At 34.1% G+C, this 25,530-nt stretch overlaps 3 protein-coding genes across 3 annotated transcripts; all 3 read right to left on the reverse strand.

Moving 5' to 3' along the window:
* Positions 1 to 3,909: 3,909 nt before the first annotated feature.
* Positions 3,910 to 7,267, reverse strand: LOC136063533 (putative disease resistance protein At3g14460). Its single transcript, XM_065764060.1, has 2 exons — positions 5,238 to 7,267; positions 3,910 to 4,314 (listed from the first exon to the last, which is right to left on the reverse strand). The coding sequence occupies exon 1, from the start codon at positions 7,109 to 7,111 to the stop codon at positions 5,294 to 5,296; it is 1,818 nt and encodes a 605-aa protein (XP_065620132.1). The 5' UTR covers positions 7,112 to 7,267; the 3' UTR covers positions 3,910 to 4,314; positions 5,238 to 5,293.
* On the reverse strand, positions 7,261 to 11,463 carry LOC136063529 (putative disease resistance RPP13-like protein 1). The gene has a single exon (XM_065764043.1). The coding sequence runs from the start codon at positions 11,461 to 11,463 to the stop codon at positions 7,261 to 7,263; it is 4,203 nt and encodes a 1,400-aa protein (XP_065620115.1).
* A 10,997-nt stretch (positions 11,464 to 22,460) lies between these two features.
* On the reverse strand, positions 22,461 to 25,524 carry LOC111993842 (putative disease resistance protein At3g14460). The gene is made up of 2 exons (XM_065764069.1): positions 23,785 to 25,524; positions 22,461 to 22,862 (listed from the first exon to the last, which is right to left on the reverse strand). The coding sequence occupies exon 1, from the start codon at positions 25,386 to 25,388 to the stop codon at positions 23,841 to 23,843; it is 1,548 nt and encodes a 515-aa protein (XP_065620141.1). The 5' UTR covers positions 25,389 to 25,524; the 3' UTR covers positions 22,461 to 22,862; positions 23,785 to 23,840.
* Positions 25,525 to 25,530: the final 6 nt, after the last annotated feature.

The following is a 25,530-nucleotide window of genomic DNA, read 5'->3' on the forward strand; positions in this document are numbered from 1 at the left end:
CACTAAAAGAACAATTACTCCTCCAATTATTTCTTTTCATTTTCCTTTTAATTTAATTGTTCTGAGAGGTTTCAAATCTAATGTCTAAGCTATGGACTGCAAAGAAATCATTCCTTCCAAAAAGAGATATGGAATGGTTCTTCTTTTGTCTTCAGTAACTGATTTGGATATTAATTAATTTTCAGCTATTTCAAAATTATTAATAATTTATTTATATATACAACTTATGCAGGGTTTATGTTTGGACGGCTCTCTTTATGTTTCTTCTTGCAAATATTCAATGCTTGCACTGTCATCAATAGATATCCAATTTAAGTTAGTGATATATAGTTTTATATACAATTATTATTAGTGATATAATTTTATGATTTTTATAAAATAAAATTAATACTAATTAATTGTAAAGGATAAGAATTGTTATTCAATTGAAAAACAAACTCATGCTGGTTGTGATATGGTGATATCTTAGAAATTCAAATTACAAAAGAGTCCTACAGTTGGAGGTAAGATAAATGATAGCATTAGCCATTAGAAATAGAATCATTTGGGGTCATATTAACTTCTCACCTTCTACCACCGCACACCCTTGGTGTAATAGTTACTCTACAAGTATAAGTGCTTATACTTGTGGGGTCTTAGGGGCAAGGGCCAAGATTCAAATCTTTAGGTGAGAACTTCACACACATATATACTTAGATTAGGCTAAAGTAGAATTTCTATCTTGTATCATTAAAAAAAAAAATCTCCCCTTCTCTACACTACTTTAAAGAACAGAAAAGCAAGGTTGTGGTTGTCTATTCGGTTGCTCCACAACTGTTATTTTACCATTTATGAAAGTAACTGACACATGTTAATTTATTTGCTACCCTCATCATTTGCTGATCATCTAGATACATGGAATATGTGAATGCTAATGAAAACTCTATAAAATTGTTTAAGACATTGCTAGGTTGGCGGATCAAAATTATGCAACACAAATCAATTCAAATCAAGACATCTCAATAATGATACACTTTTGGAGAACATTAAACGTAAGTTACAATTGAAATATATATTCAAACTATAACATTTAAGCTTTATAGTGGACGGTATATGAAAGGCTTCTATTCAAAAAAAAAAATGAAAATAATTGCTAATAACTTAAACAATCACTCATCCATAAAACAAGCAAAACACTATAAATTACAATCCTAAACAACTTCAAAATACAAACAAAAAATATCATTAAAATACTCTCTACACAATCATGAAAAATGAGCATACAACAATAATTACCTACAGAATTATTGCTCGAAATATTTTCTAATGTTGGAAGACAATTGCCAAAATTTTTAGGCAACATCAAAATGAGGTACACAATTTTAAATTCACAACTAATGTCTGTTACTTTCACATAAACTACTTTTTCTCTACTAATCACAATCTACCACGTCCAAAATTGTGCCACAAAATATTGCAATCCTCTATTTTTTCTTTCTATTAACTTTATCCAATGAAGTTGTGCACTGTTCTAGAGTCATTGTTTTATATATATATATATATATATAAATTTGACTTCATTGATCCTCGTCTTTGTCGGTGTGAACGTTATCCTTGTGCTGCTCAAGTAGGAAGGTTGAGCCGCAGACGTTGTAGTCCACTGAGTCCAACTTGTGGATGCGTTGATTTTGACCACCCATTGATGTGACACTATGGAAAAATAGTAGGCAATGGTGGCAGTGGTTGAAGTTTCTCTGATGTGGAAATGGATCGCGACACCTTTGTTTGGGTTTGCCCATTCTCTCTCGTTGTTTCGGTGTTTCTCTCAATATCTCTCACTAGGTGTCTCCTGCTCACTTTTGGTGTCTCTTACTATTATGCCCGTGCGATGCATGATTTAATTAAAAATCATATGTAACTTAAACAAAAGATAACAACAATTAAGTTTTTGTATTTATTTAAAAATTGATAGAAATGTATAGAAAAAAAATCAATAAGAACAATTATAATTTTGTGTCTATCCATGAGGTATTTTAAAAAAATAAAAAATAGAGTTAAAGGTTGATATTAGTAGTTATATACGTGTACTATGATTGTTTTTTTTTTTTTTAATTAATGTTGATATGAACAATTAGTGTGAAACCAAAATTCTAATCCCCTGGAATGCTAGAACTCATAAATCATAAATGAAGTAGATCTCCTATTGCTAATTAAATAAATCACTTAGAAATTATAGATAAATGAATAATAAAAGGATTAAATGAAGAATTTGGATTGTATTCAAATTGAAATTTTTATCAACTTAGAAATTATAGGAGAAGAAGATAAGAACAAAAAAAAAAAAAATCATATTATATATAATAAAAGTTAGGTTTAGACGCCATGGTTAGGCCACATGGCTTCACCAAATTGTAGAAATTTTATTAAATTTTTAGATTTTAAAAAAATTAAAAAGAAATAGTATACTACCAAGACTCTAATTCATTTTTATCATCAAGTAGTTTATCTATTTAAAAAAAATTAAAGAAATAAAAAACTGCTTCACGGCTGCTTCTTGTAAGATGGTAAGTATAGATTAATATTAGATTAATAAAAAAATATACAGATATTATTATTAATTTTTTACAATTTTTTTTAACTGAATAATTACCTTGATACTTATCTACTACTACTTCTCAATCAAGTATATCTATTTAACTGACATTACTAAGATAGACTCACGTGTTCGTATACCAATCGAAGCTGAACCCAAAAGCCAATTTCTATCTGTGAGTTTCTCTCTCTCTCTCTCTCTCTCTCTCTCTCTCTCTCTCTCTATATATATATATATATATAATATGAACTTGACCCTATAGATTACGTCGTTACGAAGATATCATAGTTGAGAAGTGTGTTTTGTCAAGGAATCCGTAGAACTTAGCAACTAATGAATATGATAATGATTTGCATAATCATGGTTATCTATAGTAGTAATAACACATTGGCATTCACTAGACCTGGATATGATGCTTGGATTGATATAACAAGTGATCCATATTTTTATGACATTGCATTCTACAAGGAAAAATTTTGTGCTGTAGACGGTAAGGGTGAAGTTTTTGTTTGTCACATTGATGATGGTATTGCTTTTACTGAATGTGTTGCGCCATGACAATTAGAAACTAAGGATTATATCCAAAAGTATATTGTTGAATTATTGGAAAATCTTTTGGTTGTTTCATGCTTTCGAGGAGGTTTTGATTTCATGGATGAGGAATTCATTAATGAAGATGATAATCAGGATTAGAACATTCATGAAGATGAACAAATCAATGGTAATACCTATTTGACAATTGGTTCACAATTCTAAAATTAGAATGTTCTACTATAGTGAGAAGCAAATATAAATACAAGCGGGTGACGGTTGACAACTTGAGTGATCAAGCATTGTTTATGGGTGACAGTTCATCAATGTCTTCGTCTCCATCAAGCTTCAATGGATGCAAAGCTAATTGAGTCTATTTTACAGATGACTATAAGAAAGGTTTTTCTTCGACCTTAAATGGTGGATGGATCGACATTGGTGTATTTAGCATAGAAGATGGAAATATTAATCAACATTATAAAGGCGAATCCTACTCTTACTTCTCTACCCCACTTTGGTACATTTAGCTCGCATCTACACACCCATATGTTGGTTTAAATAATTGAAGCTGGTGAATGTGTGATCAAATAAGAGACCCCTTTTTTTTCTTTCATTTTTTTTTCCTCTTAACATTAAGAGAGGCATTTGGAAGTCCTATGTACACCTAGTAATGTGAACTTGTACTTTTATGCAAAGAACATTGCAAAACTGCTCACAAAGAACAATTGGCTAGATATTTAGGAAACAAATTGTAAAAGGCCATGACCACTTTTGAAGATTTCAGATGTTAGCAATGTTAGAAAAAATAGAGAGAAAAGAGAAAATTGACAAGGAGATTTATGTGGTTCCAAAATATGCCTACATCCACCAGAGTATGCGGTGGGAAAATTCACTATTAAAAAAAAAGGGTTTACAATAAATTTATAGTGCCTCTAAAAGAATCCCAAAACCAGGACATTGAATTTCCCAATGAAGGGGTAAACAAAGCCGCATTGGGCCTCATGGCCTCCACTTAGTCGCGCTCTGCTACACTCCACTCATGAGGCCTCTAGACCAGAGACCGATGCTACTTAGCTATCCAGAATATGAGCCACTATCTCTAACAGACATAGTAAAGACAGTAAACAAACATCAACAAGACAAAAACAAATATTCCTTCCACACACAGCACTTGGAAAGTTGAAATGAATTGCATCAGCCTTTCGAACTATCTGCAAGCACCAAAGACGCTAAGATTCATCAGTGATGTACCTAAAGGGCAAGAAGTCCTACCAGAATTCCTCTGTTGTAATGAAAACTTGGAAAAAAAAAATTTCAACAAGAAATATTTGTATCTGTATCTACTTTCTAGTAATGCAGATATGCAGCAATCCTATATTAGACATTTGCCATGATTATTATGTTACGCTTCACATAGGTTATGACACCATATATAAAGAATTAGTTAGACTAAAGAGTATATACACTGCCATCAAATTAGAAGGAGAAAGTAAAACGATAATATCGAATTATCCTTTGAACTTTGAACAGTAACTTGATGTAGGGTAGTAGTACTTATGGCAGAAGAGAAATCTGCTTAGGTTCTGCATGATAGATAAGAATTGATGGACCATTAACCCTAGATGAGAAGCTGATGTGAAAACCTGATAACTGGATGAGATTTTAGTAAGTAAAATCATCTTCAATAACAGTCTGGAGTTTGATCAGCCTCTAAATGGTAAAATTCTAGACCCCAATTTCATTGCTTAGGACATAGTGAAACTACATGACATAAATATTGATTTAGTTTTCTCACTGACAATATTCTCAAAAATGCAATGAATCTGTAATGGTGGGTAATTTATTTCCATTATGTCCAGGCAAACGCCAAAACCTATGTGTAAGTGTAAAATGAATATAAGTTAGTGATGCAAACTATAAAACCGGAGGTGGCTATGGCAGGTTCTTAAATATAGTAAGGTATATACTGCAAAAAGCATGTAAGAGGTCATCACAGAACTCAGCTTTGGTTCTTATTATGTCACTGTGCTAGGTTTACCTGGCTAAATATACAAAATATTGAACAGTCATATAAAAAGTTTTGACATGTATGCTGTGTAAACATATAAATTTGGAGATTTAATAAATGACTTACCTAGATGTCAATGCAATGCGAAAGTTGAACATCCTCTTGTTTGCAAAATCAGGAATTCACCTGTTGAGCTGTGTTGTGAACGAATCTGTTGTCACTGTTTCATGGATGAATTTGTTGTCAATCAAAACACAAGGGATGTGAACTATCTTGGACCACTCTTGTCCTTTCTCATTATTGCAATGTTGACTTAGCAGAGGACAATTACGGATTTCAAGTTGTGTAAGTGAGGGAGGCAGGCCCTCCTTTGGTAAGGATGTGAGCTTTAGGCAATTATAGATCTTTAGTTGGTTTAAAGATGTGAGGTTTTGAAACCCCTTGGGGGACAGACATTCCAGGTTTTGAAAATATGAAATGCATAGGATGGAGAGAGAGTTTGGCAGCAGCATCATGGCCCCATTCTCCCTCTCACCTGGAAAGGAATCAACATCTAGACATTCACCATGAATGGAGAGTTTTATAAGAGAAGTGAGTTGTTGCAACCCCCACTCAAACATTGGTTTGTAGAACTTCAGGTCAATCATATTAAGTTCTATTAGGTTGGTAGGTAAACCCTCTTGTGGAGAGGGCAGACTGTCTAGACGGTTAGATATATCCAATTTTTGAAGAGAAGTGAGGTTGCGCATACCGTTAGGTAAGGCCTTGAGATTCTTACAGTTTTTGATCCCGAGAACTCTCAGGTTTGAAGGTAACCCTGCTGCTGGGAAGGAAGAAAAACTTGTACACCAAACAATTTGAAACTGGCGAAGTTTGCTGAGGTTGTGTAGGTCCTCCGGCAAAGATTTAAGGCCATGGCAATTCCAAATCTTAATGCATTCAAGGAATGTGTTCTGGTGCAACCTCTCTGCTATTTTCTGCAGCTTTGGGATTGATTGAATCTCAAGGTATTGAAGTGCTGCTGGCAATTTACCTGTTGATGACAAACACATGAGCTTTGGGCATTCCCTCAGAAGGAGGTGTGTAAGCGTGGCGGGTAACTTGCCACTTGAAGTTAAGGTTGTGAGAGATGGACATGATTTGATGTCTAAGTACTGAAGATGAGTTTTGCTTCTGTTGTTGATATCCTCATCATGCATCACTGAAGAAGAAGAAGAACCCTCTCCCTCGTCTAGCGCACACTGCAAATTCATACAATGAGATATCTCCAACCTTTTTAGAGTTGTTGGTAGCTGTCCTCTGGCAATGGACTTCATAGAATCACAACGAACAACACACAACCGCACAAGACATGCATTTTCTCTGCTGTGCAACGTTCCCTCTGGTAGTAAGGATTTCAGACCACTGCAGCTTTTTATTTGAATTACTTTCAGCATGGATGGAAAACCAGATGCTGGAAAGGAAACTAGTGTTGGGCAGTCTTCAATAGAAAGCTCTCGTAGGAATTTGAGTCTGTGCAACCCTTCAGGTATTTTCTCCCACAAAGTTGTGAGTTTTTCAGAATCAACAATCTTCAAATATTCTACTTTACTTACTCCATGCATTAACCCTGCTGTTACATGTCCAAACTCTGAAATTTTTGAAAAAACCATGGAGTATGGTGAGCCAAAGCCAACTGAACTTTCACACTCCACTCTTTTGCATCCCTCAATTGCTAATACACACAGCATTGGTAAGTTTGAAACTGAAACTACCAAATTCCAACATCCATGAATCACAAGCTTTTTTAATGAAGGAAGATGGTCTGGCAATTTTCTCACCAGATTATGGCATCTTATGATTGAAAGCTTACGCAAGCAAGCAAATGCTTCACTAACTCCAAGAGGAATCCATTTTTCCCATCTTGGCATATTCTCAAAATGTAAAGTCTCCAAGGATTGAAAAGGTCTCGAGCAACTTTCCCCATAAAACTCCCGGCCAACACTCTTCACTCCAGCCATTCCTTTAATGAGAAGATCTTTGAGAAAGGGTAGTTGCCCAACTGGTGGCAAGGAATTGCATTTATCACAATTTTCAAACCTTAGGAGCACTAAATTAGAAAATGAAGGATCTCCTATCCAAGTTGGGAATTTGGTTCCACCATAGCACTTCACAGTAAGCTCACTATCTTGGACCACTCTTGTCCTTTCTCATTATTGCAATGTTGACTTAGCAGAGGACAATTACGGATTTCAAGTTGTGTAAGTGAGGGAGGCAGGCCCTCCTTTGGTAAGGATGTGAGCTTTAGGCAATTATAGATCTTTAGTTGGTTTAAAGATGTGAGGTTTTGAAACCCCTTGGGGGACAGACATTCCAGGTTTTGAAAATATGAAATGCATAGGATGGAGAGAGAGTTTGGCAGCAGCATCATGGCCCCATTCTCCCTCTCACCTGGAAAGGAATCAACATCTAGACATTCACCATGAATGGAGAGTTTTATAAGAGAAGTGAGTTGTTGCAACCCCCACTCAAACATTGGTTTGTAGAACTTCAGGTCAATCATATTAAGTTCTATTAGGTTGGTAGGTAAACCCTCTTGTGGAGAGGGCAGACTGTCTAGACGGTTAGATATATCCAATTTTTGAAGAGAAGTGAGGTTGCGCATACCGTTAGGTAAGGCCTTGAGATTCTTACAGTTTTTGATCCCGAGAACTCTCAGGTTTGAAGGTAACCCTGCTGCTGGGAAGGAAGAAAAACTTGTACACCAAACAATTTGAAACTGGCGAAGTTTGCTGAGGTTGTGTAGGTCCTCCGGCAAAGATTTAAGGCCATGGCAATTCCAAATCTTAATGCATTCAAGGAATGTGTTCTGGTGCAACCTCTCTGCTATTTTCTGCAGCTTTGGGATTGATTGAATCTCAAGGTATTGAAGTGCTGCTGGCAATTTACCTGTTGATGACAAACACATGAGCTTTGGGCATTCCCTCAGAAGGAGGTGTGTAAGCGTGGCGGGTAACTTGCCACTTGAAGTTAAGGTTGTGAGAGATGGACATGATTTGATGTCTAAGTACTGAAGATGAGTTTTGCTTCTGTTGTTGATATCCTCATCATGCATCACTGAAGAAGAAGAAGAACCCTCTCCCTCGTCTAGCGCACACTGCAAATTCATACAATGAGATATCTCCAACCTTTTTAGAGTTGTTGGTAGCTGTCCTCTGGCAATGGACTTCATAGAATCACAACGAACAACACACAACCGCACAAGACATGCATTTTCTCTGCTGTGCAACGTTCCCTCTGGTAGTAAGGATTTCAGACCACTGCAGCTTTTTATTTGAATTACTTTCAGCATGGATGGAAAACCAGATGCTGGAAAGGAAACTAGTGTTGGGCAGTCTTCAATAGAAAGCTCTCGTAGGAATTTGAGTCTGTGCAACCCTTCAGGTATTTTCTCCCACAAAGTTGTGAGTTTTTCAGAATCAACAATCTTCAAATATTCTACTTTACTTACTCCATGCATTAACCCTGCTGTTACATGTCCAAACTCTGAAATTTTTGAAAAAACCATGGAGTATGGTGAGCCAAAGCCAACTGAACTTTCACACTCCACTCTTTTGCATCCCTCAATTGCTAATACACACAGCATTGGTAAGTTTGAAACTGAAACTACCAAATTCCAACATCCATGAATCACAAGCTTTTTTAATGAAGGAAGATGGTCTGGCAATTTTCTCACCAGATTATGGCATCTTATGATTGAAAGCTTACGCAAGCAAGCAAATGCTTCATTAACTCCAAAAGGAATCCATTTTTCCCATCTTGGCATATTCTCAAAATGTAAAGTCTCCAAGGATTGAAAAGGTCTCGAGCAACTTTCCCCATAAAACTCCCGGCCAACACTCTTCACTCCAGCCATTCCTTTAATGAGAAGATCTTTGAGAAAGGGTAGTTGCCCAACTGGTGGCAAGGAATTGCATTTATCACAATTTTCAAACCTTAGGAGCACTAAATTAGAAAATGAAGGATCTCCTATCCAAGTTGGGAATTTGGTTCCACCATAGCACTTCACAGTAAGCTCCTTCAACTTCACATTAGGCTGTAGCATGTTAAGTACTTCCAACTGGGTTTCTTCATCTTCTGATTCATTAAGGTTGCTACTCCATTCCATCACAACCTCATTAAGGTCTTGCTTGCCATATAAATAACTGTCTCTTGCCTCCTGAGCTTTAGTTACATTCTCCAATTTTGAGATGCAGAGTGTCCCTCGAAGATGCACCAAGGGCCCTAGCTCTCTTATTACACACAAACTATCTGCTTTGCCCACAACAAAGTTGGACAATGTTTGTAGACGAGTCAAATTACCTATGCTTAGAGGCATTCCTTCCAGTAAATTTGATCCAAAAATATTCAAATGACGCAGGTTGAACAGTTTACCAAAATCAGGAGGCAAGAACTTTAAAGAAGAGCAATTTTCTAATAGCAATGTTTGTAAATTGTAAAGAGTGCTTACTGATGCAGGCAAGCTTTTGAGTTGTGTGCGAGAAAGGTCAAGGTACCGCAAATGCTTGAGATCACCAATTGTGTCTGGTAGATAAACTATGCGATATCCACTCAAAGAAAGCACCCGTAGGTTTTGTAATCCAGGCAGCAATTGATTAATAATGTGATAAGACAAATATGAGTACCCAACATATGGTGCCATTAGTGGTAGGAAGGTCCGCAAATGCTTGAATTCAGAAATTGCCTCAAACTTATTAGCTCCATCATATCTGCTACCAACAAATGAAAAATGGCGAGCTTTACTGGAAACTTTGATTCGCTCGTTGCCCTCCAGCTTAGTCTCCAACCTGAAGTAGCTTATTCCTGCAACCCATTGAGCTAAATCACTGATGAGGTCGTGCATCACGAATCGTGATTTATTACTGCTTGACTGCTGGAAAAATGACCTTGACAATAGATCACGAAAGTACTCGCCACCTAAATCTTCCATTGGCTTATCACCTTCTGCTTGATAAATCAAACCTTCTGCCATCCAAAGCAGGATCAGCTGCTTTTCTTCAAATTCATAGTCCCTTGGGAATAATGAACAATAAGCAAAGCACCTCTTTAGATGATGAGGGAGATGGTGGTAGCTCAATCTTAATATGGGAAACATGTCACTTCCCATGTTTGATGAACTCCACAATTTGCTATTCATTATATCCTCCCACTCATCTAACTCTTTACCACGGAAAAGGCCACCAAGAGTCCTTGCTGCCAAAGGCAATCCCCTGCACCTTTCAAGAATTCTCTCACGAATTAGGCCTGAATTCCCAGGTCTACCAACATTTTCATTCATCAAGGAATGCTGGACAAATATTGCCCAGCAATCATTGTCGGATATGAACTCCAGATTATAAGACTGAACTGCTCCCATCACCCTTCCAACACTTGCATTTCGTGTTGTCACGATTATTCGACTCCCTGCTGCTCCAGCCCTGAAAGGGGGTAGCAGTGCTTCCCACAGGCCATAATTCTCATTCCAAAGATCATCTAAAACAAGCAAGAACTTTTTACCCTCTAATTCACTTGCCAGCTTCACCTGAACTTCATTCAACTCTTTGAGATGGCAGGGTTGGGAAGTGACTGATTCAAGAAGAGCTTTTGTTACCATCATAACATCAAAGTCATCAGATACACAGATCCAGGCTCTTGGATTGAAATGATTAACTTCTTCATCATTGTACACAAGCCTAGCAAGTGTTGTCTTACCAACCCCAGCCATACCAACAATAGAGATAACGTGAAAATTAGCATCATCAGTTTGCTCATCTTTTAAAATGAGTTCTATTATCTTCTTTCTATCTTCATCTCTGCCTATCACAGGTCCATATGGCACACTTGTACTGGATGGCCTTTTCCATATCTTTACAGACATACCACCATCTTTCAACCCAAGTCTGTCTTTTTTTTCAGTTATTTCTTTTAACCGTTTACTGATTTTTTCAATCTCAAACTTCATCTTAAGGTTGAATTTAACAGCACTAGGAGTAAAACGAGTAGGGACTAAGCTTCTAACCATACTTGCTGGGCTACTTGACTCAGGTTCTGCCTTCAACTTGCGCTGCATAGCTTCAATGGCAAAATCATCAAATAAGTCTTCAAGATCATAAGCCAAATCTCTGATAGCTTCCAGCCATTGCTTCACATCCGCATCTGTCAGTTGCTTCTCCTCAGCATCTTTAAGAACCATCTGGATTGCCGACAGGGTTTGCCTCCATTTCTCCAGCTTCTTCTTGACACTTTCCCTGAACACCAAGCTCATCAACTCACGGGGTGCCAATCTATCAAACAGCACTTGAAGAACTGCTCCAAGAAACACCTCCGCCAACATGGTCTCAGTTATAAGACAAAGAACGAATCTGGGTTCTGAATTAGGATGGAAAAGAAAGGAAAGGAAAGGAAAGGATTAAAAATGGCTTGCTGCTTTGATAGCTTGTTGTGCAGTTTGCAATTTGGTTATGGTTTAGAACTTGCAATGTAACGATGTATACTCAAAAAGGCTGGCGGATAGAGAATGGTTGGTAGTAAAGGATGCCAAGTTGGGTCATTACTAGTTGAAAGAGTTCAGCCTTTCCCAGTTAATTGCTATAGCATGGTATCTGAATATGAAAATTCAATGAATTAGTCTGACCCAATTGTCATTTTAAAAATAGACTTAAGATGGATAACAGACTTAAAAGACTTCACATTGGGTAGGTGGGAACTTTTATTTTTTATTTTCAAGAATCAAGTAGGTGTGAACTTAATTCAATAAGAATATATATTAATTAACAAATTAACAAGTAAATGCTATAGTGGAAAGTCCAAGTAAACGAAAGCAATGCCAAGAGCCTGCATAGCTTGACTGGTCAACGAGCGAACGTGGTTTCAGCAGGATGGTGGAAATCTCCGTTCAAAGCTTTTGTACCAAAAAGAATAATCTCGTAAAGTAAAAGATCCATTGTAATTGGGAGTGTGATGTGACAGGTAAAGGATTTATCATTTCTATTTGGATTTGACTTATACAGTAAAAAGTAATTAAAATAGTAATAAAAATAAGTTAAATAATAAAAAATTTGACTTTTTAACAACCATTTTATATTATTACATAATTAATATTGAAGCACTTGAAATATGATAAAAGAAAAATGTTAAACTTAAGTTATTAACATTTTTATGACTTATTTGGTGTGGAATGAAAGATTTAGGTTCGAATATCTTTTATATAAAAAATCAATTAGTATTTTGATATAATGAAAATAATTATTTTGAAATTGATATCATAAATTCTTCTATTGGATTAATTAAATAAAAAATTATTATAAAAGGTTTAGAGGATGTTATAAGTTCAAATCTATAGTAGCTATAATAATTAAAAAAATTACAATAAAAAGAATACAAATTGGCCTAAAATGATTGTGATTGGTATCACTTTAATGACATAATAAATAATGGAAAATATTAAAATTACAAAAAAAAATTATTATAAATAGCTTACAAATTGATATGACAAGAAATGTGATTAGTATTGTTTCAACAAATAATAAATATATATCTTAATTAGCTTTTGATGAGTGATCACGCTATAGTTTCGTTATAAAATAATTTGATTGAAGTATCATATACTATTACGTAATTAATATTGAAGCACGTGAAATATGATAAAAGAAAAATCTTAAACTTAAGTTATTAACATTTTTATGGGTTATTTCGTGTGGAATGAAAGATTTAGATTCAAATATCTTTTATATAAGAAATTAATTAGTATTTTGATATAATGATAAAAAAATAATTATTTTGAAATTGATATCATAAATTCTTTCTATTGGATTAATTAAATAAAAAAAGTATTATAAAAGGTTTAGAGGATGTTATAAGTTCAAATCTATAGTAACTATAAATAATTAAAAAATTACAATATAAAGTATACAAATTGGCGTAAAATGATTGTGATTGGTGTCACTTTAATGACATAATAAATAACGGAAAATATTAAAGTTACAAAAAAATTTATTACAAATAGCTTACAAATTAATATGACAAAAAATGTGATTAGTATCATTTCAACAAATAATAAATAAATATCTGAATTAGCTTTTGATGAGTGATCATGCTATGGTTTCATTATAAAATAATTTGAATGAAGTTTTCTATATAAACTATGTATAATTTTAGGTTTGTGACTTTGTGGTATACAGTATCATTAACATTTTTGGGAATTAATTTTAGTTATTGTATGTGTCACTAAGAAGAGAAAGAAATTAGGACACGTAAATTGTTAAGAATAATATATTTATATATTTAATATTTTAAACATAGAAAAATATTGCTCAAATGAATTCAAAATTTGAAGTCACAATCATTTAATTATTTCAGCTAAACGAAGGGCACATTTTTTTAATGTTCTTAATTTTATGTGTTAAATATTTTTTTCTTTTCTTTGAGATAGTTACAATATACTACTGACCCAATAGGATTTCCTCTGTAATTTTTTACTGTCAATTTGGATATGCATATGTGGTAAAACAATGTAGTCTTAAAAATAGGAAGGTTATTTTAAATGTTGCAAGGTTACAAAATATTTAATTTAATGCTAAAAAAAAATTAAATTAAATGGTAAATTGTTTTTCCAAACCATCTGTAATATCATTGGTCCAATAACTGAAGCCGTTGGAAGACAAGGTAGAGGGAGGCGTAAGAAGCTTCAAACGTACAGCCTACATAGGCTAGTTTAAGATTTGGTTCTGTATGGAATTCGCTTATTTTGTTAAAAGTATTGTAAATAAATGTAAAAGTTAGTTGAAATAGTACAAGGGAATTTATGAATAGTTCTAAAAAGTACAATGGGGCCCATAAATAGTAACAAAAATAAATTGAATAGTAAAATAAACTGACTTTTTAATTTGAAGTCAAACACACACTTTAATGAGCAGAGAATACTTTTATTTTTGCAAAAAGTCTTTTTTTTGCCGATAGATATAAAAAGACTTTATTAAAGAAACAGTAACCAGAAACTACAATATAGCTTCGGCAACTTTATGAATAGAAAAGTATAACACTTTGATTTATGAAAAGTCATGAGTTGCCCACAATTATGACATTACACGTAAAGTAAGAAGATGATGGAAAGGAGAAAATGAATTTTCTCCTGTTTGATTAGTCTGAGTAAGAAGATGGAAAATGAAATGAAATTCACATTATTGTTGTGTGTGTTTCATTTATCCACTCGAACTATTTATGTTTTTGAGTTTGTATGTTACCACCATTGAATATGATCAGATAATAACTGAAATAATATGTTCGACACCAATGAAATTTACTTTGATTTATTGAGAATAGAATAAGTAAATCTATATCTATATATATCTAAAAGCTGAAGCGTTGTATTTATTGTTGCTACGCTCCAGTTAAGCCACATCATCGCCATGTCACAAAGTTTTTATTTTCATTTTTTTTTTTTTTGGGTTTCTACTTCATATATTTTCTTTAATCATTCCCATTCTCTNACAGCTACATAGGCTAGTTTAAGATTTGGTTCTGTATGGAATTCGCTTATTTTGTCAAAAGTATTGTAAATAAAGGTAAAAGTTAGTTGAAATAGTACAAAGGAACTTATGAATAGATCAAAAAGTACAATGGGCCCATAAATAGTAACAAAATAAATTAATAGTAAAATAAACTGACTTCATAATTTGAAGTCAAACACACACTTTAATGAGCAGAGAACACTTTATTTTTGCAAAAAGTCTTTTTTTTGCCGATAGATATAAAAAGACTTTATTAAAGAAACAGTAACCAGAAACTACAATATAGCTTCGGCAACTTTATGAATAGAAAAGTATAACACTTTGATTTATGAAAAGTCATGAGTTGCCCACAATTATGACATTACACGTAAAGTAAGAAGATGATGGAAAGGAGAAAATGAATTTTCTCCTGTTTGATTAGTCTGAGTAAGAAGATGGAAAATGAAATGAAATTCACATTATTGTTGTGTGTGTTTCATTTATCCACTCGAACTATTTATGTTTTTGAGTTTGTATGTTACCACCATTGAATATGATCAGATAATAACTGAAATAATATGTTCGACACCAATGAAATTTACTTTGATTTATTGAGAATAGAATAAGTAAATTCATATAAACTTGGAACTAATCTATATTGTGTCCAATTCATTGAACCCAATAAGATCTTATTAATAAGGCTTTGGGGCTTTTTACTCAACGTCTTCTCTCTTTTGGTTCAATATTTTTCTTTTTATTTTATTTGGATTCAAAGAACTATGCTTTTATGCTTTCTCTTCTATTTGATTACAATGGTTAATGATCAAACAACCATGCTTTCAAATGTGTAAAATTTATCAGATTTGTACTTTCATATGTTAATCAAGTATCTTTAGTTTTAGGCGCATTTTTAAGGACGCGGTTTCTACCATGTAGGGAATTTAGCTTTCAAACTAAGACAACTCCACCAATTTGATGAATTTTTCTACAAATGCATTTCTTTTCTTTTTTTGGGTTCATCCCAACTAAGCATAAGCCGAGCTAAAGAGGGCCAAAATGGCCAAATACCACTATTGGCTAAAATATTTAGTGTTTTACTACTGTTTGAGAAATATTCAACAATTTACTACCTTTTTGAAATTCGAGTTTATGAAATTCGAGTTTGACATGGAACTCGAGTTTAAAAACTCGAGTTCCATAAAAAGATAGGAAACTCGAGCTCAAGTTCTTTAAAAATTTGACATAAACGTTTTTATAGGAAAATACAACACGCTCCCAGATAAATATGTTATGTCTCTTACTATGCTTTAACTATTGACTAGAACACGTGAACAATGACACTTTTATTGACAAAAAAATAATTCACCAAAGGTACACCACTTTTGCTAATGAAAATCTAAGTGCTCCTATGCTGAGACAAGTAGGTATACTTTTACACTCACACGACAAAGTTAGACTTTTACGCTCACTCTCCTACAACACTAAGTCTTCACTTTTCCCTATGCTTGATATTCAGGCTTTGTTGACATTAAAGCTTTGTTCAAATATTTGAAGTGCACGAGTTTGAAAAGTTCGAGTTTTGTCGAGTCTACAAACTTGAGTTCCAAAAATGTGGTAGATTATTGAATATTTCTCAAACAGTGGTAAAACACTACATAATTTAGCTAATAGTGGTACTTGGCCATTTTGGCCAATGGATAGGTAAGGGAAGAATTACAAATATCTAATATTTGTACTTCTCCAAATTGACTTAGGAAACCTTGAAAAAAAAACTACTATTAGAATCCCATATTCAAGTTAAATATCTTAACCTTCTCAACAAAAAAAAAGTTAAATATCTTAAAGCTAGATAGGAAAGATGGTAAATATATTGAGAGATGTAAACACATGTTACAGTTGGTGACCTTTAGATATCCTCAAAGTTGAAGGGGAATTTTTTTTTAAAAAAATACTTCTTTAAATTTTGTTTCTTTTTTTATGGTTTAGAATTACTATCGTTTGACGTATTAATATACCCTTTTGAACGTTTTACATTTCAATTATAGTCCTTGAATTTTTTAAAGTAAACAATTAACCCTTAAACATTAGATTTTTAACTAGTCAAACACCATGTTAATGTTTTTGGTTAACGCATTCATGATATAATTCGTAGTGTTATACAAATATATTAACACTGTAGCCTCATTCAACGTGTGTAGTTCAAAGGTTATTTTATTTTATTTTTATTTATGCTACAATTTTCTAACAATTTCAATTCAAGGTTTATGTGCTAGTTTGATGAGATTTATATATTTGCCAATCACCAAAATAGCTAGGGGTAAAATACGATTTTACCACAAAAACTTAACATAAATTATGTGTGTAATTGTGAATGTTTTTAACTATATTCGTACATATGCACCAGGTCTGAGTTATAGACTAATCCTATTTAAAGAGTATGTTAACAAAAGAATTTGGATGAAGCTAGTATTTAATTAGAATAAAAATTAAAAAAACAAATAGAATGAAGGCTGGGCCGTCCCTTTAGTTAATGAAGTTGGAGTAGGCCCAAAACATTTGACCCATGTCCAACTCCATAACAAGTATGTACTTAGCAAAGAGACTCTCTTTCTCAGTGTCTCTCTCGCAGTCCCAAGCTTTGCCTCCAAAACCCAACAAAGTCCTTTGTAAGTTTCTGTTTCTTTCATCGACAAGCTACTTTTCTGTTTCTTTTTGTTGGTTTTGGTTAGTGGGTACTTTACTTTTGCAAATATTCTTCAAATTGCTTTACTTCTTTTTTTTTTTCTTTTTTCTTTTTTTTTGTCTTGGATACTTTTGCAAATATTCTTCAAATTGCTGTACTTTTTTTTTATTTTTTCTTGGATCATTTCAATGTCAAGTGTTTTATTGATCTTGCAAACATGAAACATGCATAGCTTCTTGAATTCTTCCATCCAATCAGACCCTTAAATAACTAGGGGTAAAATATGATTTTGCCACAAAAACTTAACATAAATTATGTGTGTAATTGTGAATGTTTTTATCTATATTTGTGCATATGCACCAGGTTTGAGTTATAAACTAATCCTATTTAAAGAGTATGTTAACAAAAGAATTTGAATGAAGCTAGTATTTAATTAGAATAAAAATTAAAAAACAAATTGAATGGAGGCCGGGCCGTCCCTTTAGTGAATGAAGTTGGAGTAGGCCCCAAACATTTGACCCATGTCCAACTGGACAAAATGGGCTTTTGTCCTTAATTTTTTATTTATTTATTTAGCAATTTGCCCCTATTTTGAAACTATATACGGATATACTCCTGTTTCGATACTCGATTACCTTAAAATCGAGTTTTACATTAAAACTCGATTTTAAGGTAATCGAGTATGCCTGATTAAACTTAAAAAAAAAAAAAAAAATGCATGGAACTCAATTTTATGGAAATCAAGTTTCAAAACGCCACTATAGGGCTTAAAAAGTCACTATAGGGCCTTAAAACGCTACTATATGTCTCCCTAAACCTGGTATGAGACATTCAGACATATGGAAAAATTTTTTGCAAGAAAACGCCGCTATAGGGCTTAAAAACGTCACTATAGTGATTAAAAACGCCACTATAGGGCTCCCTAAACCTGGTACGGGGCAATCAGAGTTACGAAATTTTTTTGCAAGAAAACGCCGCTATAGGGCTTAAAAACGTCACTATAAGGATTAAAAACGCCACTATAGGTTTCTCTGAATATGGGGCAGTCACACTTACAAAAATTTTTTGCATGGAACTCGATTTCCATGCAAATTTTTTTTTTTTTTTTTATTTTAAAGTTTGATCGGTCATAACTTAATTATCTACGAATCGAGTATTTCATTGAAACTCGATTTTAAGATAATCGAGGATCGAAACAGAGACATATCTCTATATAGTTTCAAAATAGGGGCAAATTGCTGAATAAAAAAAAAAATTTAAGGGCAAAAGGCTAGAATTCCCTGTCCAACTCCATAATAAGTATGTATATTGGCCTACATTCTCTTTCATGGGTAGAGAGTCAACCGGTACTTAGCAAAGAGACTGTCTTTCTCAGTGTCTCTTTCGCAGTCCCAAGCTTTGCCTCCAAAACCCAACAAAGTCCTTTGTAAGTTTCTGTTTCTTTCATCAACAAGCTACTTTTCTGTTTCCTTTTGTTGGTTTTGGTTGGTGGGTACTTTACTTTTGCAAATATTCTTCAAATTGCTTTACTTTTTTTATTTTTATTTTGTCTTGGATACTTTTGCAAATATTCTTCAAATTGCTTTACTTTTTTATTTATTTTGTCTTGGATCATTTCAATGTCAAGTGTTTTATTGATCTTACAAACATGAAACATGCATAGCTTCTTGAATTCTTCCATCCAATCAGACACTTAACAGAGCATTGGGAGATATGTAAGCAAAACCGATGCTATTAAGCAGTTGTCAAAACCATTCAAAAACTATTTCAGCAACTTAAAAAACCATAAAAACCATGCCACATCAAAAGTCCTATATCTAAAATTTTTTCACTTTCAGCTACAGTGAACTCTAATAAATCAGAGCTTATATATGTATTTTTAATGATTTTTAGTTCTGTCACCCTCTCTCTCCTTAGACTCTCACTTTCACTCTCATTGGAGCAACTCATATATTATTTTATTGTGTTATTTATATTATTTTAATGTGTTGAATGCTAAAATAAAACTTTTGAGATGTTTTATAAAATGAGATGGTAAAATATATAAAGTAAGTTTTTAAGGTGCTAAAAACTAAAATTTTTAGCTCATTTGATGTGAGTGACCTTGCATAGGTCATGAAAGTTTTGAAAGTAGAAATTCTCTTATCAACTTGAATTCTTGTATGATTTATTAATTAGTAGTATGTTATATGTTGTCACTAATAATAATATTCTTTATAATCAATATTTCTTTTTATTTTTTTGTGATAGCATCATAAAATTTTAATAATTCTAATTCTAAAATTTTGTTTGTCCATTATTGTTTTTAGTCTCTTACAGTATAAACACCATATACTTATTAAGATGTATAAGTGATTTTGTTTGTTCATTATTATTATTATTATTTTCACTCTATTACCGCATAAATATCATATCCATAATAAGATGTCTAAAAGTGGGCTGATTTTCCACGTTTGGTGCCTCTTGCAAGTCATGACAAAGTGTTTATTCATTGGAAATTCCTCCATTACCTCCTAGGTGCCCTGGGCTTATGTGCTGCAAGCAATGCACCGTCTCCCGGTGCTGTCTTTGCCGGTGTGAACGTTATCCTTGTGCTGCTCAAGTAGGAAGGTTGAGCCGCAAATGTCGTAGTCCACTGAGTCCAACTTGTGGATGCGTTGATTTTTACCACCCATTGATGTGATGCTATGGAAAAATAGTAGGCAACGGTTGCAGTGGTTGAAGTTCTCTGATATGGAAATGGATCGCAACACCTTCGTTTGGGTTTGCCCATTCTCTCTCGTTGTTTCAGTGTTTCTCTAAGTATCTCTTGCTAGGTGTCTCCTACTCACTCTCGGTGTCTCTTACTATTATGCCCGTGCGATGCATGGTTTAATTAAGAATCATATGTAACTTAAACAAAAGATAACAACAACTAGGTTTTTGTATTTATCTAAAAATTGATAGAGATGTATAGAAAAAATCAATAAGAACAATTATAATTTTGTGTCTGTCCATGAGGTGTTTAAAAAAAATAAAAAGTGCCGTCTTTGCTGGTGTGAAAGCTATCCTTGTGTTACTTAAGTAGGAAGGTTGAGCTGCAGATGTCGTAATCCACTGAGTCCAACTTGTGGATGCATTGATTTTGACCACCCATTGATGTGAACCTATGGAAAAATAGTAAGCAACGGTGGCAGTGGTTGAAGTCTCTCCAATGTGGAAATGGATTGTGACACCTTCATTTGGGTTTGCCCATTCTCTCTCGTTGTTTTGGTGTTTCTTTCAGTATCTCTCGCTAGGTGTCTCCCACTCGCTCTTGTTGTGTCTTACTATTATGCTCGTGCGATGCATGGTTTAATTAAGAATTTTATGTAACTTAAACAAAAGATAACAACAACTAAGATTTTGTATTTATCTAAAAATTGATAGAGATATATAGAAAAAATCAATAAGAACAATTATAATTTTGTGTCTATCTATGAGGTGTTTAAAAAAAATAAAAAATAAAATTAAAGGTTGATATTAGTAGTTGTATACGTATACTATGATTTTTTTTTTAATTAATGTTGATATGAACAATTAGTGTGAAACCAAAATTCTAATCCCCTGAAATGCTAGAACTCATAAATCATAATGAAGTAGATCTCCTATTCCTAATTAAATAAATCACTTAGAAATTATAGATATATGAATAGTAAAAGGATTAGATGAAGAATTTGGATTGTATTTAAATTGAAATTTTTATCAACTTAGAAATTATAGGAGAAGAAGATAAGAACAAAAAAAGAATTACATATATTTTAAAAAATCTAACAAAATTTCTACGTTTTAGTGAAGTCACATGACACAACCATGGCTTTTAAGTCCAACTTTTATTATATAGTATATGATATATATATATATTGTTTTGATAATAAAGTTTACAATTTCAAGTTGCTTGAGCTTGTTGGGAAAAAAAAATGCATTGGAACATCTTTCAGATGGTTGTTCAGTATAGGCATCGATCTCCAAATCAATCTCTTTCATCCATTGTCTCCTATCAAGTCTTCCGCCTCAACCTCGTTTTTGGGATGAAGCTGGTCTCAATTATGAACTTGACCCTATAGATTACGTCGTTACGAAGATATCATAGTTGAGAAGTGTGTTTTGTCAAGGAATCCGTAGAACTTAGCAACTAATGAATATGATAATGATTTGCATAATCATGGTTATCTATAGTAGTAATAACACATTGGCATTCACTAGACCTGGATATGATGCTTGGATTGATATAACAAGTGATCCATATTTTTATGACATTGCATTCTACAAGGAAAAATTTTGTGCTGTAGACGGTAAGGGTGAAGTTTTTGTTTGTCACATTGATGATGGTATTGCTTTTACTGAATGTGTTGCGCCATGACAATTAGAAACTAAGGATTATATCCAAAAGTATATTGTTGAATTATTGGAAAATCTTTTGGTTGTTTCATGCTTTCGAGGAGGTTTTGATTTCATGGATGAGGAATTCATTAATGAAGATGATAATCAGGATTAGAACATTCATGAAGATGAACAAATCAATGGTAATACCTATTTGACAATTGGTTCACAATTCTAAAATTAGAATGTTCTACTATAGTGAGAAGCAAATATAAATACAAGCGGGTGACGGTTGACAACTTGAGTGATCAAGCATTGTTTATGGGTGACAGTTCATCAATGTCTTCGTCTCCATCAAGCTTCAATGGATGCAAAGCTAATTGAGTCTATTTTACAGATGACTATAAGAAAGGTTTTTCTTCGACCTTAAATGGTGGATGGATCGACATTGGTGTATTTAGCATAGAAGATGGAAATATTAATCAACATTATAAAGGCGAATCCTACTCTTACTTCTCTACCCCACTTTGGTACATTTAGCTCGCATCTACACACCCATATGTTGGTTTAAATAATTGAAGCTGGTGAATGTGTGATCAAATAAGAGACCCCTTTTTTTTCTTTCATTTTTTTTTCCTCTTAACATTAAGAGAGGCATTTGGAAGTCCTATGTACACCTAGTAATGTGAACTTGTACTTTTATGCAAAGAACATTGCAAAACTGCTCACAAAGAACAATTGGCTAGATATTTAGGAAACAAATTGTAAAAGGCCATGACCACTTTTGAAGATTTCAGATGTTAGCAATGTTAGAAAAAATAGAGAGAAAAGAGAAAATTGACAAGGAGATTTATGTGGTTCCAAAATATGCCTACATCCACCAGAGTATGCGGTGGGAAAATTCACTATTAAAAAAAAAGGGACAATAAATTTATAGTGCCTCTAAAAGAAGCCCAAAACCAGGACATTGAATTTCCCAATGAAGGGGTAAACAAAGCCGCATTGGGCCTCATGGCCTCCACTTAGTCGCGCTCTGCTACACTCCACTCATGAGGCCTCTAGACCAGAGACCGATGCTACTTAGCTATCCAGAATATGAGCCACTATCTCTAACAGACATAGTAAAGACAGTAAACAAACATCAACAAGACAAAAACAAATATTCCTTCCACACACAGCACTTGGAAAGTTGAAATGAATTGCATCAGCCTTTCGAACTATCTGCAAGCACCAAAGACACTAAGATTCATCAGTGATGTACCTAAAGGGCAAGAAGTCCTACCAGAATTCCTCTGTTGTAATGAAAACTTGGAAAAAAAAATTTCAACAAGAAATATTTGTATCTGTATCTACTTTCTAGTAATGCAGATATGCAGCAATCCTATATTAGACATTTGCCATGATTATTATGTTACGCTTCACATAGGTTATGACACCATATATAAAGAATTAGTTAGACTAAAGAGTATATACACTGCCATCAAATTAGAAGGAGAAAGTAAAACGATAATATTGAATTATCCTTTGAACTTTGAACAGTAACTTGATGTAGGGTAGTAGTACTTATGGCAGAAGAGAAATCTGCTTAGGTTCTGCATGATAGATAAGAATTGATGGACCATTAACCCTAGATGAGAAGCTGATGTGAAAACCTGATAACTGGATGAGATTTTAGTAAGTAAAATCATCTTCAATAACAGTCTGGAGTTTGATCAGCCTCTAAATGGTAAAATTCTAGACCCCAATTTCATTGCTTAGGACATAGTGAAACTACATGACATAAATATTGATTTAGTTTTCTCACTGACAATATTCTCAAAAATGCAATGAATCTGTAATGGTGGGTAATTTATTTCCATTATGTCCAGGCAAATGCCAAAACCTATGTGTAAGTGTAAAATGAATATAAGTTAGTGATGCAAACTATAAAACCGGAGGTGGCTATGGCAGGTTCTTAAATATAGTAAGGTATATACTGCAAAAAGCATGTAAGAGGTCATCACAGAACTCAGCTTTGGTTCTTATTATGTCACTGTGCTAGGTTTACCTGGCTAAATATACAAAATATTGAACAGTCATATAAAAAGTTTTGACATGTATGCTGTGTAAACATATAAATTTGGAGATTTAATAAATGACTTACCTAGATGTCAATGCAATGCGAAAGTTGAACATCCTCTTGTTTGCAAAATCAGGAATTCACCTGTTGAGCTGTGTTGTGAACGAATCTGTTGTCACTGTTTCATGGATGAATTTGTTGTCAATCAAAACACAAGGGATGTGAGCTATCTTGGACCACTCTTGTCCTTTCTCATTATTGCAATGTTGACTTAGCAGAGGACAATTACGGATTTCAAGTTGTGTAAGTGAGGGAGGCAGGCCCTCCTTTGGTAAGGATGTGAGCTTTAGGCAATTATAGATCTTTAGTTGGTTTAAAGATGTGAGGTTTTGAAACCCCTTGGGGGACAGACATTCCAGGTTTTGAAAATATGAAATGCATAGGATGGAGAGAGAGTTTGGCAGCAGCATCATGGCCCCATTCTCCCTCTCACCTGGAAAGGAATCAACATCTAGACATTCACCATGAATGGAGAGTTTTATAAGAGAAGTGAGTTGTTGCAACCCCCACTCAAACATTGGTTTGTAGAACTTCAGGTCAATCATATTAAGTTCTATTAGGTTGGTAGGTAAACCCTCTTGTGGAGAGGGCAGACTGTCTAGACGGTTAGATATATCCAATTTTTGAAGAGAAGTGAGGTTGCGCATACCGTTAGGTAAGGCCTTGAGATTCTTACAGTTTTTGATCCCGAGAACTCTCAGGTTTGAAGGTAACCCTGCTGCTGGGAAGGAAGAAAAACTTGTACACCAAACAATTTGAAACTGGCGAAGTTTGCTGAGGTTGTGTAGGTCCTCCGGCAAAGATTTAAGGCCATGGCAATTCCAAATCTTAATGCATTCAAGGAATGTGTTCTGGTGCAACCTCTCTGCTATTTTCTGCAGCTTTGGGATTGATTGAATCTCAAGGTATTGAAGTGCTGCTGGCAATTTACCTGTTGATGACAAACACATGAGCTTTGGGCATTCCCTCAGAAGGAGGTGTGTAAGCGTGGCGGGTAACTTGCCACTTGAAGTTAAGGTTGTGAGAGATGGACATGATTTGATGTCTAAGTACTGAAGATGAGTTTTGCTTCTGTTGTTGATATCCTCATCATGCATCACTGAAGAAGAAGAAGAACCCTCTCCCTCGTCTAGCGCACACTGCAAATTCATACAATGAGATATCTCCAACCTTTTTAGAGTTGTTGGTAGCTGTCCTCTGGCAATGGACTTCATAGAATCACAACGAACAACACACAACCGCACAAGACATGCATTTTCTCTGCTGTGCAACGTTCCCTCTGGTAGTAAGGATTTCAGACCACTGCAGCTTTTTATTTGAATTACTTTCAGCATGGATGGAAAACCAGATGCTGGAAAGGAAACTAGTGTTGGGCAGTCTTCAATAGAAAGCTCTCGTAGGAATTTGAGTCTGTGCAACCCTTCAGGTATTTTCTCCCACAAAGTTGTGAGTTTTTCAGAATCAACAATCTTCAAATATTCTACTTTACTTACTCCATGCATTAACCCTGCTGTTACATGTCCAAACTCTGAAATTTTTGAAAAAACCATGGAGTATGGTGAGCCAAAGCCAACTGAACTTTCACACTCCACTCTTTTGCATCCCTCAATTGCTAATACACACAGCATTGGTAAGTTTGAAACTGAAACTACCAAATTCCAACATCCATGAATCACAAGCTTTTTTAATGAAGGAAGATGGTCTGGCAATTTTCTCACCAGATTATGGCATCTTATGATTGAAAGCTTACGCAAGCAAGCAAATGCTTCA

Source organism: Quercus suber, unplaced genomic scaffold (genome assembly GCF_002906115.3).
Source record: "Quercus suber isolate HL8 unplaced genomic scaffold, Cork oak 2.0 scaffold_539, whole genome shotgun sequence".
In the NCBI taxonomy this organism is placed as follows: domain Eukaryota; kingdom Viridiplantae; phylum Streptophyta; class Magnoliopsida; order Fagales; family Fagaceae; genus Quercus; species Quercus suber.